The sequence below is a fragment of the Rhinolophus sinicus genome, chromosome 3, assembly GCF_057876585.1.
Source record: "Rhinolophus sinicus isolate RSI-liver-muscle chromosome 3, RSI-T2T, whole genome shotgun sequence".
In the NCBI taxonomy this organism is placed as follows: Eukaryota; Metazoa; Chordata; class Mammalia; order Chiroptera; family Rhinolophidae; genus Rhinolophus; species Rhinolophus sinicus.
In genome coordinates, this window is record NC_142503.1 from 145,971,513 (window position 1) to 145,985,469 (window position 13,957).

Below are 13,957 nucleotides of genomic sequence, written 5' to 3' on the forward strand. Positions count from 1 at the left end.
GCATACCATGTGACAAACACACCATATAATTGTGAGGAATAATTGCTATCTGTAAGGGTGTGAAGAGAAAAGCCTCTATTGGCCTTATTCAGCTCTATTCCTGGATAGCCCACCTCTCACCTGGCTGCCCCCAGGTGATTTCCCTGTCATCTATGCCATTTGTCAGGAAAGAACCTTTCTATAAGTCGAAAACTGGCTGATTACCTCACAGGCAATAGAGATCTTTAGACTTGCTGTTAAGAAAGAAAAATCAGCATCAAAACAAAGAGCTTCAAGACGTTTTCCTATTTGAGTTTCAAAAACTGATTCAACAAGGCACTTGTGGGATCATTGTGAATGTAGACAAGCTATGTTTATGTGAGTTAGCATTATCCGCATTTTACAGATGAGGCAACTGAGGCTCAGAGAGGTTGAGTAACTTAACTAAGATTACACAACATGTGGCCACTCCAAGTGAATTTAAGTGACCTGTAATCAAGTTTAGATCACCATGCACCAAGTACTTCCATATAACCACATCTATAGAAGTGAGTATTGATGGAACTTGCCCTCACTGAATGCTAATATAGAGAAAAAGCCCAAATATGTAAAAAATGCTATTATTATTAACAAAGATGCCATAATCATGAGTTTAGTACAGGGCTGTGCAATAATTAAAAAAAAATGACAGCCACAAATGTGAGCCACACGTATAATTTAAAATTTTCTAGTAGTTATATTAAAAAAAACAAAAAGAAATAGATTAAATTAATTATAATAATGTGTTTTACTTAAACCAATACATCCAATATATTATTTCAAAATGTAAGTTGAAAATATACTATGGTATCTTACCTAACTTTTTTTCGTGCTACATCTTTGAAATCCGGTGTGTGTTTTACATTTACAACACATCTCAATTCAGACCAGCCATTTTTAAAGGGCTCAATAGCCACATGTGTCTCGTGGCTACCATTTGGATGGCACAGGTTTGGACAGTGCAGAAAATTGCATTTTCATACAATACTGTAAAGTACAGAAAACAAAACCTTCTCTTTAAAAATATATTTCTACTCTAATGATTTCTGTAACATTTAAGAAATCTAATCTTTATTTTACTAATGTTATTATTGCCAGCACATGTAATAGATGCTCAAATATTTGCTGAACTGACGAACTTGGGCCTACAGCCCAGGGTTATGCTTGGCTGAGTTTCTCCTGTTTTGTTCAGTATGAGAAAAGTGTTTTCTCAAGTTTAAAAGAAATTGGCAAGATCCTGGCTGCTTGCCAGGAGTCCTACAACTTTTTTATAAATGCGTAATTGCTCTGACAGTTGGATTCTAATAATGAAAGTAAATCCCAAAGCTTGGAGCATCCATACGGAAAGGCCTGATGCATTCCCTTCTGGTGCTCTAATTAAAATGTGTACATTTAATTCTAATTAAAGACCAGGCCCTAAATGTGCTTTTATTTACATGGTGTACGATGATGTCAGTCTAAATCTTTGAGTTCTCTTTGTAGGTCAAGCGACTGCTTGACTAATACCCAGGATTATTCTTCTAGTCAGGTGGTTCCCACCTCAGGGCAGTTTTGCCCTCCAGGGGACATTTGGCAGTGCCCGCAGATATTTTTGGTGGTCATGACTGGGAGGGGTACTGTTGGCATTTGGTGGGTCTCAAAGGCTGCTAACTCTCCTATAATACACAGGACAACCTCCCACAACAAAGAATTACCTGCCTCAAATGTCAGTAGTGCCAAAGCTGAGAAACCCTGTACTTGTCTCAAGTTGGATTCCTTCTCTTCTTCCTTCTTCCTGTGTTTTCCTCTGTAAAACAATGTAAATAATTTAGAAGTTCCTTGTTCTGTTCCCCAGAGCAATCACTGTTAGTTTTTCATTCTTCTAGTTGTCGCCTTTATGACTTTAATTAAAGTGTCTGTCAATCCTGGATGGACATTAGTCACCTGCAGAGTTTTTCAAAAATGCAGCTGTTCAGGCCACCACCTGAGATGCTGATTTAATTCATCTGGGGTGGGGCCCAAGCATTGGTATGTTTTTTAAAAGCTTCCGGGTCATTTCAATATGTAGCCAAGGTAGAAAAACACTGATCTACATATATTTTTATTTTTAATTTATCATCTTAGATAATTTTTGATCCTCCATTAGAAAAGATAGGGGCATTTCTGTACTCATTTTACCTTCCATCCCTCCTTCTACCCCTAAATTGTAGTTATTCTATTATCTTTACACACTTGAACTTTATGATCTTAGGTCATTATATTTTACGTTATGTAAATAGATTGACTCCAAAATTTAAAACTTGTTACCAGCATTTACAATTATCTGGCTATATAAATATATAAATCTCTGTTTTCATGGGCCTTACAGTCGAGTCACTAATGCAGACCTGATTTTTCTTTCTTTATAAGTAACATTTTTTCTTGCTAGAAACTTCTAGGACTTTCTCTTTTCCATTAGAGTTCTGAAATTTCATTTGTACCCATTTATGAGCCTTTTTATTCATTCCTCTCAGCCTCCAGTGTGTTCTTTCAGGTAAAAACTTATAGTTTTCTTTAATGGTGGGAAGTTTTTCCCTATTATTTTATAGTTTCTTCCTTTCTGTTGTTTTTGTGTTGTCATACTCCTTTTGAAACTTCGATTGATGAATGCTGACCTTCTGTAGCTTTCCTCCATATTTCTTAACGTTTCCCTTATGTTTTCTATCTCTGTCTTTTTACTCTACGTTCTTCGAAATATCCTCAGCTTTATCTTTTAGCTCACCAGCTTGGTCTTTAGCCATGCTCATTTTATAATTCTGATGTTTATTACTTTACTTTATTTCAATGTATTATGTTAAATTTTCAAAACATTTTCTTGTTCTTATTTCTCTTTTGTTTCATAATAGTCAGTATTTATTTTATGGATATAATGTATTCTCTTTTATGTAGTTTTGGAGGGGTATGGGGTGGGGAAGGGAGAATAACAATTAGAATAAATACATTTGTTTCTGTTCCTGGAATAATATTTGTCCCCTCTATGTCATGTTGTCCTGTAGGGTAGATTTCCGTAAATTTCAATCCTGGGCGTAGCTGCCTCTCCCCCTTTCACTGACCCTATCTGGTGATGGTCTGGAGGTGCCTCGGTTTCTGCACTGCTTCTTTCTCAGGTCCTAGCACCCTCACTAGAGGCTCTTTCAGGAAGATTTTTCCCTGATGGTTGTGCTGGCAGTTACTCTTTTTCCGGGAAGCTGAGGGAAGGGTGGTGTGCTGTCCATCTGCTCTAGTTTTTACATTTGTTCCTTAGGCAGTTCTTTAATGAAATGCCCCAGTTGGGACTTTGTGCTAATTTCTCCACCAATCTTTCTATTTCCTGTATTTTAGCAGTTCTTCAAGATAATGGCCCCCCTTTTTTGTTTTCTTGTACCGCGAGAGTTCCAGTCACTTACAAATTTTATCTTTTTTTATGAAGTGGAAAACTTTGGGAACAAGGTGAATAGACAGGTACATGTGTGCAGTCTGTGGTCTTGAACTAGGAGTCTCCAGAGGGTTTGCCACTCTGAATGGTGACTTTGTTCCAAAAGTTGTCTTTGAGGAATTCTGATTTCTAGATGACCTGATGATATGACTAAATCAGTAGTCTGCTAATGCTAGTCAATTGTAAAGTTTTTTTATCCATTCATAATAAAAGGGACAAAATAAAATAATTCTGAGGTTATATCCTTTTTACATGTTTCCTAATGTTAAAATGCCTTTTCTCAAAAAAAATGACAATGATAACAGATGACAATGGGTTTTTTTAAATTTCCTTACTTAACAAAACAAAGTTGGTAATCCTACATCAGTATCTTTTTTTTCTTTTTTCTTTTTTTCAGTTTTGTAGTATGTGAGATTCATAAGTCTAGGCTGCTGGACTAAACAATTTTTTTGAGTTTTAAAACATTATCTTTGTTACTTGGAGGTGAAGGTATGATTTAACTAAGGTTTTAAGTACTGTAAAAATATCTATTTAATTTGGTGGTGGGGAGTTCAGGAAGTAAATCTTTGGAAACCCTAACGGTTATTTATTTTTTGTATAATTAAGGCTTTTGCAGATATGCTGAAAGTAAACAAGACCCTGAAAAGTCTAAACATAGAATCCAATTTTATAACTGGAACTGGGATCCTGGCCCTGATAGAGGCACTGAGAGAAAATGACACCTTGACGGAGATCAAGATTGACAACCAGGTAAACTAACTCACAGGGTACGTGTGAAAGGAGGGAATGCCACAATGGAGTGAATTAAAAGAAAAAGCTCTGTCACTCAGTTTGGTGTGCTGGCTTTCCTATAAATTATACCAACTTCTGGCCTGTGGGGTGTGTGGGAGAGAGCATGTTAATAATTAAGCGGTGTACAGTGGGGCAACCTGACACATAAAGAGCCAGCCATCCCCCAGCCCTGGGCTAGTCAGGCACCAGAGGAGAAAGAGAGGAGGTAGGGACAGAGGTGTGACAGCTGCTTTGTTCAGCCATCATCACTGTTGCCTCTTAGCAGGATCTCAACCCAGTGCTTTCCCAGCCTTGCTGTTTGCCTCTCACTGGGACTACGGCTACAAGGAGAAAGCAGAGTGACCATGCCCAGAGACAGACTCCTTGTCCCTAGATGGAGGCCGCCAGAGCTGAAAGAAAGAGCAGACCAGGCTTCTGCAGTCTGGTGCTGGCCACAGAGCTCATTTAAAAGAATCTGGGTTCTAGAAGATGATCTGGCTTAGATTAGCAGGCCACACCCACAGTTTGATCACAATCTCAGCTCTGTTGCAGCATTTCTCAGGCTCTCATCAACAGCCAAAGCAAGCTGCTTTTCCCTAGAGCCACCACTTCCTGTCCCCTGAAGACCTCTTTTTCCCAGCATCAGCCTGCAGTGCCTCCAGAATTGCTCTGCTGGCTTCAGCTGGCTCCTGTCCACAGACAGCAAGTCTCAGTTCTCAGCATGATGCCGTGCCCTGCCCTTTCAGCTACAGGGAAGTGTCTGCAATGAGATTTAGTGAATCTGAGGGGTCTAGACTCTGTAAAGTAGAAAGAAAGGGCCATCGAGGATAGAGCAAGGAGACTCGCTCGATGAGCATTCCCGTCCAGTGGTAGGTAGGAGGGACAGTGGGGGACATGCCAGTTGAGATTACCCGCTACATGTCTGGGAAATTTACTGGTCTAGACCCTTCCAAGATCTGATAAAGCCCCAGGGTCCCACCCAGGATTTTTGCCTAAGCCTGAAGACCCCCAACAGGTGCCATGAACAGCCCTACTCTCCATTTTTGCTAACCAGGACAAGCAGGCTGTACAGCGCAGGTCCTCTGTCCCTGGACTCCTGCTGAGGCTTGTTGCCATAGGAGCAGGGGAAGGCCGCCAGGAGGCAGGTGGCCTTCACTCATACTCCCCAGAAGGGAAGCAACAGCTTTCCAAATGCAGAGGTGTGGAGGGGAGCACAGGGGAATGACCAAATACACACAGGAGGTGCTCGATGCTGTGTATCTTGATGTGTATTCAGCTGCTAGCAAATTAAAAAAGAGTCATCAGGGAGTGGGAGAGCAGGAAAACAAGCTAGAGAGAAATATGAAGTGAGAGAAAAGAAGTGATAGCTCAGGGGTATTTATCAGATAGACTAGTGTCAGGAAGACATTGAGGGCTCTTAGTAAATATTTCCAGGAGATCTAAGACAGAAGTGGATACCTTCTTCCAAAGTGTATTTAACTTTTTGTGTTGGTTTAGGCCATAGTGAAACCCCATATCTGAAACAATGTGCTAGACACTCTTCCTAGTTCCTTGTAAAATACTATCTAGTTAGGGTTGCCAGATAAAATACAGCTGAATTTGAATTTCAGATAAGCAACATTTAATTTTTAGTATAAGTGTCTCGTGAAATATTTGGGACATACTTATACTAAAAAATTATTTATTGTTTATTGAAATTCAAATTTAACTGAATGTCCTGTATTTTTATTTGCTGACTCTAACAAACTTATACCTAGTGAATGAGCTGAAATCCTGATAATTTAGAATAGAGCAGCTTTTTATAATGCCTGTGAAGTAGACTCTGGAGTACGAAGTCTGAACTTGCTCTCTTAAATCCCTTCCAAATCATTAACCTCATCACTCCTCTTTAGTCACCTAGGAATGGATTTGTGTAATTTTTCAACTTTAGTCCCCCAGTATGCCTCTGAAATGGCTTCTCTTTACTTGTGACAAGAAAGAGGATTAAGTTCTAGAATAACTGCTTTATGCCAAGAATGAGGAAATTCAGAGTCAAAACTTGATTTCCATCCACAGTTCTGTTCATTGACTCATATACTGTTAGAAGTAAATCTCAGTTTCCTCATCTGTCTAATGGAGGGTTTGAAATAAAACACTCTGTAAGACAGTTTCTTCAGGCAGGACCAGCTGCTGAGACCAAGTTAGCATCATTGCACTAGACAGCTGCACCAGAGTGAGGGCGTGCTGAGAACCCACCGGTGGGGCAGGTGGGGCAAGCCGCCATGGCTAGGCTCCAGGTAAATATGTAATAATTTAATCAGTTGCCCCATGAGAAGGACAGTCTGGTGCATATTCATGAAACAGATGGGCAACTGCTAAATAAATTTGAGTAGAGAAACGAGGTCACTTCAAAACAGAAGGTGATCTGAAGAAATGTATTCTTAAACATTTATTTTTTTCTTTGTATTTAGTGACTTAAAATTAAAAAGAGAAACGTACTGTCCAAATTATGAGAAATTTTGGCGTCGCTTTGGTACCCTGGATTTATACAACACAAAAGACCTAAATCAAAATAAGATTCAGGTTGAGAAAGGAAGATGCTCTATGTTATATTACTTTCTCTTCTTCTTTTCTATGCTCCCTCCCAATATAATTTTCTTCAGCTCCTACATCCTTCATATTCACCATCAGCTCACCCATCCTCTAAGTCACCCAAGTGCAGGACTCCAAACGCTTGAAATTTGTGAGGGGAAGTAAAGGAACTTGCATGTCATCCCTCTCAGTCAGCCACATCCACCATGAGCTCCTGCTGCCCTTGGATAGGACCACTTTGGCCCACTCCAGGGGCATAAGCCATAACTATGGCAGCCCCAACCTTAGCTCAGGTCTCAATCCTTAACAGAGTCCCACTGTTCTAAAGTGTGTCATGAGCTGAAGTTGCTCATAAAACTAGGAAGTCAGTATCTCTGACTTTTTTGCTGCCTTTCCCTCCCATAGACCTACAAAGCTTAGATCGCTAATCTCTACCCTGTGGATTTCTAGAATTGTTCTTTTCTGACTGGAAGTGTCACATTTTGTTAATTTCTTGGTGAGAGACTTGTTTGACAGGTTGTTGGATAAAAAGAAGGATGAGGAGCAAAGAGTTAAGCCTTAGAACTTGCCTAGGACACAAAAGTTTCTCCATAAATTTTTCTCCTTCATCTATTCCATACTTAAATTTTCCAAATTTAAAAGGTATATAGATTTTAATATATTATAAAGCAATCCAACTGCATGATACTGGCACAGAAATAGACTGATAGAGTAAGAGTCCAGAAACACATCAGGTATACCTGAGAATTTTGCAGTGAAGTGGTTGGTATTTCAAATCACTGAGAGAAGAATGAAGTATAAGATGGTGAGACAATTTGCTAGCATTTTGGAACGAAATAAAGTTGAGGCTCTATGTTAATTCTTATGCTAAAATTCATTCCAGATAAAATCAAGATTTAAATATTATAGTATATAAAATCATAAAACAAATGGAAGAAATCAGAAGGAGTAGAGAGACTTCTTAAACATGACATAAAATCTAGATTGTTAAATTTGACCATATGAAAAGGTAAAAAGGTCTTTAAAGTAATCAAAAGAAAGACAAACTGAGCAAAGTATTTTCAGCAAATTTTTGTAATAAGTAGGAAATTTGCAAATCAATTTTGAAAAGAAAACACAGGCACTATAACCTGGGAGAAAAATAGGCAAATGACAGAGATTGGTAGTTTCTCCCAAAAAAGGAATTACAAATGCATGAGAAAATTAATTGTTCTTATTTGTAATTTGAGAAAAGCAAATTAAATCAATTAAATATATACAAGTAAAATATAAGTTTTACCTTTTGGATTGATAATATCTGAAAAGATTGATAATATCTGATGTTGTCTAGAGTAGGGAAAACAGTAACTCTCCAACATTGTTAGCAGGAGTAAAATTTGTCATAACCTTTGAAGATAAGTCAGTAATATATCAAAATTTAAAATATGCTTATTCTTGGACCCAGCTAAAATTTGCCCTACAAGCACACTTGCAGAAATGCCCCCAGGATATGTTGTGTGTGCAAGGGAAGTGCACTGCAGTATTGTTTGGAATAGTAGAAACTGAAAGTAATGTAACAGTCACTAGGACCCAGCTAAATGAATTATGATCCAGTGCTACAATGGAATGCTATGCAGTATTGGATGAGGAAAACATATAGTAACCTACATGAAAAGGTGTTCTTAATGTTAAATGAAAAAAAGTGAGAACAATATGCTAGTAGAATCCATTTCTGTGATAAAAAAGCATAGACATACATGTGATTACTGGACATGAATGCACAGAAAGTGTTTACAGGACTTCATACTACATACCAAACCGGCTTTCCTCTGTGAGGAATGGGAATATTAGGGGAAGAGAGCTTTTATATTTTATACACATTTTTGTTTGCTTTTCCTAAACGAGCCTGTACTTTTTACTCTAAATAATTTAATGAATATATTATGAAAAAATATGCTGTGTTCCTTAAATTTATTTTAAGTGCCTATTTTTACGTACTGGCAGTTTTTTAAAACTCTACTTTTAATTTTTCAATTATTCTATGTCTCAACTTAAAAGACCAACAAAAAAACCTCTTTTCACAAACTTAAAAACCTTGGGGATTTTTCTATAGCCCAGTAACTAACTCCTTTAGTTTTTGAGAATTCACCCGGCTATGGTTTGAACCACAGGTAAACCTCTTGGAGGCCTCCTAGTGAGACTCTGCTGAGAGAGAATGGTCCATCACTTGATGATCTTTAATTATTTTTGGATATGGATCCTGGAATAGAAATTCAGTAATAGGATTGATTGCTATAAGACATACTATTAAAAACATCCTTTATTTAAACCACAGATACTGGGGTAAATTGGAAACACCAGATATTAATTTTGCTTTAATTGTACATCTGGAATCATATTTTCCTTCATAAATAATTGGTTTAGTCTTTTCAGGTTAGCATGCCTGCTGATATGACTATCTGTTGGTTTTTGCCTCTAGACAAGGAGCAAATGACTGCATGAGAGAAAATATCTCAAGCGACTTTGTCCCATTCAATTGGAGACTTTTGCCTCTTTGCTTTTTTGTCCAACAAGTAGCCATGCATCTTTTCTATGCAAGTAACTGTTTCCTCTTTCTTCTTGGTCATTCTGTGTATGTGTCTGCACCTGCAACCAGAGACAGCAGTTGGGAACAGCCGTAGAGATGGAAATTGCTCAGATGCTCGAGGAGAATTCAAGGATCCTTAAGTTTGGATATCAGTTTACGAAGCAAGGGCCACGAACAAGGGTGGCAGCTGCCATCACAAAGAATAATGACCTGGGTAATGTAGCCATAATGCATGCTGTTAGCAATGAGAAAAACATGGTGACCATTCATTTCTCCACTTCAGATATAACCTCTCACTATTCCACTGGTCTTGGGTGTCAGCCCTTCATCAAAGGCACATGTTACATGGTCATAGCAATCCTCATCAGTTTCACAGTGTTTAGGTTTTATTATAGCATTCTCTCAAGAACTATTTTTTTATTTCTTCCAGACAGCTTTTGATGTTTGCTCGATTTCCTTTATGTATTTGCTTCTCCTTTCCTTACTTCTTACATGTAATCACCCTCTCTTGTTATCTGCACCAGAAGATGGACACAATGACATGGAAATGCCTAGTTCACTTATGTTTGAGTCCTGTGTTTTTGTACTTGGGTTTAAATATGGTTATGTCTGACACTTTGGTGATTTACATGTGAAATGAACTGACGGAACTAGTTCTGAAAGTAAACTCAGAAGTAGCTTTCTCAGTTATCGTCTGATCTTTCCTGCTGCCCCTACTCTTTGCTGAGGATCTGTGGCATTTTGTTGTTGTTGTTAAAATGAGGAAGTTCCCCACAGCACAGAAGAATGCAGGTGTAGACAGTCCACTTGGCAAGCAGTCAGCCAATAGCAGGCTTCAGTCCCCAGTTTGAGGTTGAGGGACACAATGCTTGACTTTGGACAGGAGAACTACACTGTTCCAGCAGGTGTAGTGCTGGCCGTGGGGAGGATTCAGATAGTGGACACGGCAGAAGCTAACAGTTAGAACTGGAAGCGGGCAGGTAACAGTTAGTGTCCAGTTTCCTGCCCACACATGCTTAGCCAAGACCCTGAGGCGCAGCCAAGTTGCCGTGTGTGGCATCCAGAGGCTGGCCAGGCATATGGCAGTGCTTGCCTTCGGGGTGCAGAAGGTGAGTCTAAGGAGGCAGCCCAGTAAACAGGGATTTGGGGAAGGACGGAGGCAGTAGTCGGAAGGCACCGAGGAAAAGCACACGGGGCTGACAGCTGAACAACACGGAGACCACAGAAAACAGGCAAAACAAGTGATTTGAAGTAAACAGGCAATCCTGAGTCCAGGGGCAGCATCCGTAGGCAACAGCATTGGTCGAATTTTCTGCAGACTAGGCTGGGCTATTTAAAGTGGAGAGTTGGGGCAACACCACAGCCAGGGCACCGTTTTTGCTAAATGCAGGAAGGTTAGAGTAGCCCTCCTCCACCCCACCAGAAAAGCCTACACGTTGGGAGGCAAAGGGTTCGGAAGAAGAGGTTTGCACAAACTGGGAACAGGCAGCCGGGCAATGTCTTTGATACTAGGAACCAGTTTAAGGGAACTTTTATCTCTGAGTTTGCTTGCCATCTGAATCACACCTTCCTGGAGGTTGATACTTAGGAGATTTTATTTAAAACAGGTTTAAAAACTCTGAACTTCTGATTGCAGATTCTCCTGGTCTTCAAACCATAATCAGAATGAATAGATAGTGAATATCATCCTGGGGTGTTAATTAAAGCCAGTTGGTGATGGAGTTGCACAAGCTGAAAAGATGTGCTGTGGGTAGGTGACCAAGAAACTACAGTGGTACCTCGGTTTTCAAATGTCTCCATTGACAAACATTTCGGTTTACGAACACCGTAAATTTTATGGATCTACAGTATCATTAGATAGTAAAATTCATGCTAAATTTGCAGTTTTAGGAGTTGATTTTAAAGGTCTGGAATGGATTAATCCATTTTGCATTACTTTCTATAGGGAATCTGCATCTCAGTTTTCCAACATTTCAGAATTCGAATGGTCTTCCAGAACGGATTATGTTCGAAAAGTGAGGTACCACTGTATTAAAAAGTTCACTATATTGTGGATCTATTTTGAACCTTCCACTCTGCAGAAATGGGAAAGTTCTAACATTCAAGTTTTCAACTATCAGGCATAGCTATATTTAAATATATTTAAATCCCGCAGAACACTGGATTATTCTATCATTTCCACTTACTGCCATGGGTGATTGAATATTGAAGTTTAAGATAACTGTATCCTCAGGTGTATGGATTTGCTATTTTGTGCGATTAATGTTCATCTGAAATTTAAGGACTATTCCTTTACTGTGTTTTTTTAAACCTTTCTTTCTGTTTTACCTAGTTCGCAAAAAGCGAGTTGAAGGAGACCGAAGGTAAATCTCTAGAACAGGAGGCGAAGTTTCACCACGGCAGCCATTTAGAAACGAACAAAAACTTTTCTCCTTCCCCTTCGGGACCATTTTATCAAAGGTTGTTCATTTCCGTTAACCACACCACTAATAATTTAATTGTTATTTTTTAGCACTAATTATTTATCTTGGATTTTTTAATATATACAATTGTTTTATTTGCTCATGGGCACCTCTGGCACTTGCACCAGTGGCCTTTTGCAGGTCTTACTAGGTGACAACAATCGAAAATGATTTAACCACTTTCATATTGGGTTGTCTTGCTTTCCTACATGAACTTTTTTTTTTTAACCACTGAGAGGAATTGAGTATACAAGTATGTTTGTAGCTGTGATTACGATAGAGGCCTATCTCTGTTTACATGCATAGCTTTGAGTTAGGCTAAATACATGAGAAGTGTTGAAGTTAGTATTGCCAATCTTTCACTGGGTAAGAAAATGTGACCAACTTAGCGTAAATTCTTTCTTAGTTCCAGAAATATCACTAAATGCACATGCCCCGCTGATCAGAGATCATTGGTGTCATCATAAAAGCAAGACAGCATTATGAGGCTTTAACACAGCCTTAGCAAATAAATGTAAAGTGTTCATTAACCCACAAATATAGCTTCAAGCCAGATTCACAGGCAGCAAAATTAATTAGCACAGCTACCTTTACTGATTATTCATCATAGGTTTAATCTTTAACATGACTCTAAATAATAACTTTTTACAAAGCTGTTTTGAAGATTTCCAGACATGATGGGAAATTTTTAAATTTTAGTAAGAGGGAAGCTTTTAAAACATTACACTCCTAAATAAAACAACAATAATTGTACCTTAATCAAGATTGTCTGATACACATGATTGCATTATTTTGGCAAATTTTAGAAGCACGTATTGCTTTATCTTTAGTTGTAACAGGATCGCGGGATGAAGTGTGAACATTCAGGTTAATTATACAGAGTTTCGTCTACAAGGCATGATCCATCATGATGTTTGGAATCATGCGGAAAAATGTAAATGATCACATATCCAGATATTTGTCATCTCAAGAATGAAGCGTGTAAAAGTACTGAGATGATTGCATGGTAGTATGCTTCAAACGTTTACTTTAGCAGTGCAACAGTGCAATGCTAAAATAAGGAAACAAGTGACTGTAGCCTTTGGCTCAAGCTCACATGCCTTTGAGAACTGTAAGTGCCCAAGGCTGTACTTGGTGGCACTCTGACAGGTAGCTTTAGGTCTCACTCCCTTACTCTCTTCTCCCCTCCCTTCCTTCCAACTCATTCTCTTTTCTCTTATCTCTGTAATTCTGAGCCTTTTAAAGGTGACATCCTGGTAATGTCTGGAGCTAAAGAGATGGCTGACTCTCCGAGAAGGTGGGCCCAATCCAGGATTTGTTAGGTATTGAATATTCCTGAGTTGCTTGATAGCAGTAAAACAAGTTAAGGGTAACATAATTCACATGTTATTCTAGTTAGCTTGTAAAGCACATGGAAACTGTTTAGGATAGACATCCTTTATAAAATTGGACACTTATCGGTATTATAAGTATTCGCATCTGGCGTTCTAAAATCCTTTGAAACATCTCATTTTCTTGAGAATATTTTAGATTTTTTTGAGGGAGTAATGAGCAAAACATGTTGACATTTTGGGAACCCTAACAAATCCTTGGATTAGTTTTCTACATATCCCTATCTGTACAACAAAAAAATAGTAAGTATTATTTGATGGTTTGCAGTCCGATTTTTCCTTCCCTCTTCCTTCGGTGTGCTATGTTGGAGCTGACTTATACTGGCTTACTGATTATTAAATTTTCAAGAATTTTGCAAACTGGTTGCTAAACACAGCCAATTTTTTTGTTAAAAAGTAAATGAGATGCTTACAATTAATGTTGTATTAAAAACAAAAGTAATACTCAGATATACATTTTACTATTTTCTATTCTCTTCAGACTAATTGCATTTATTGTTTCTGTATGAATGATCTACCATGTAATGGTATGCTATTTATCTCTCTTCCCAATTCAGTAGTTCTTCACAAACCCAGAAATTCAGTACTGTGGTTGTTGGTTTGAAATTGGCCATGGTCGGGATATTTTTACCATGGAAATTAGCAAATGTTGCGTATCAGGGCTGTTTTTCCCCGTAGGTTGCTAGTTGATAACCATTTATCAGCACACCACTGGGTAAAATGTATATATTTCTTGTCTTGTATA

At 38.5% G+C, this 13,957-nt stretch overlaps 1 protein-coding gene across 4 annotated transcripts in view; it reads left to right on the top strand.

The window, feature by feature from the left end:
• The window catches only part of TMOD2 (tropomodulin 2), a 42,080-nt gene extending 28,418 nt beyond the window's left edge, over positions 1-13,662 (top strand). For 2 of the 4 annotated variants that reach the window (XM_019730637.3, XM_019730636.3), the window contains exons 8-10: positions 4,058-4,201; positions 9,429-9,573; positions 11,692-13,662. In XM_019730637.3, the coding sequence (XP_019586196.1) occupies positions 4,058-4,201; positions 9,429-9,573; positions 11,692-11,726 (324 nt within the window). In that variant the 3' untranslated portion in view covers positions 11,727-13,662. The remainder of the gene's footprint in view (positions 1-4,057; positions 4,202-9,428; positions 9,574-11,691) is intronic. The other 2 variants (XM_074327742.2, XM_019730639.3) reach the window with 1 other exon arrangement.
• The last annotated feature ends 295 nt before the right edge of the window (positions 13,663-13,957 follow it).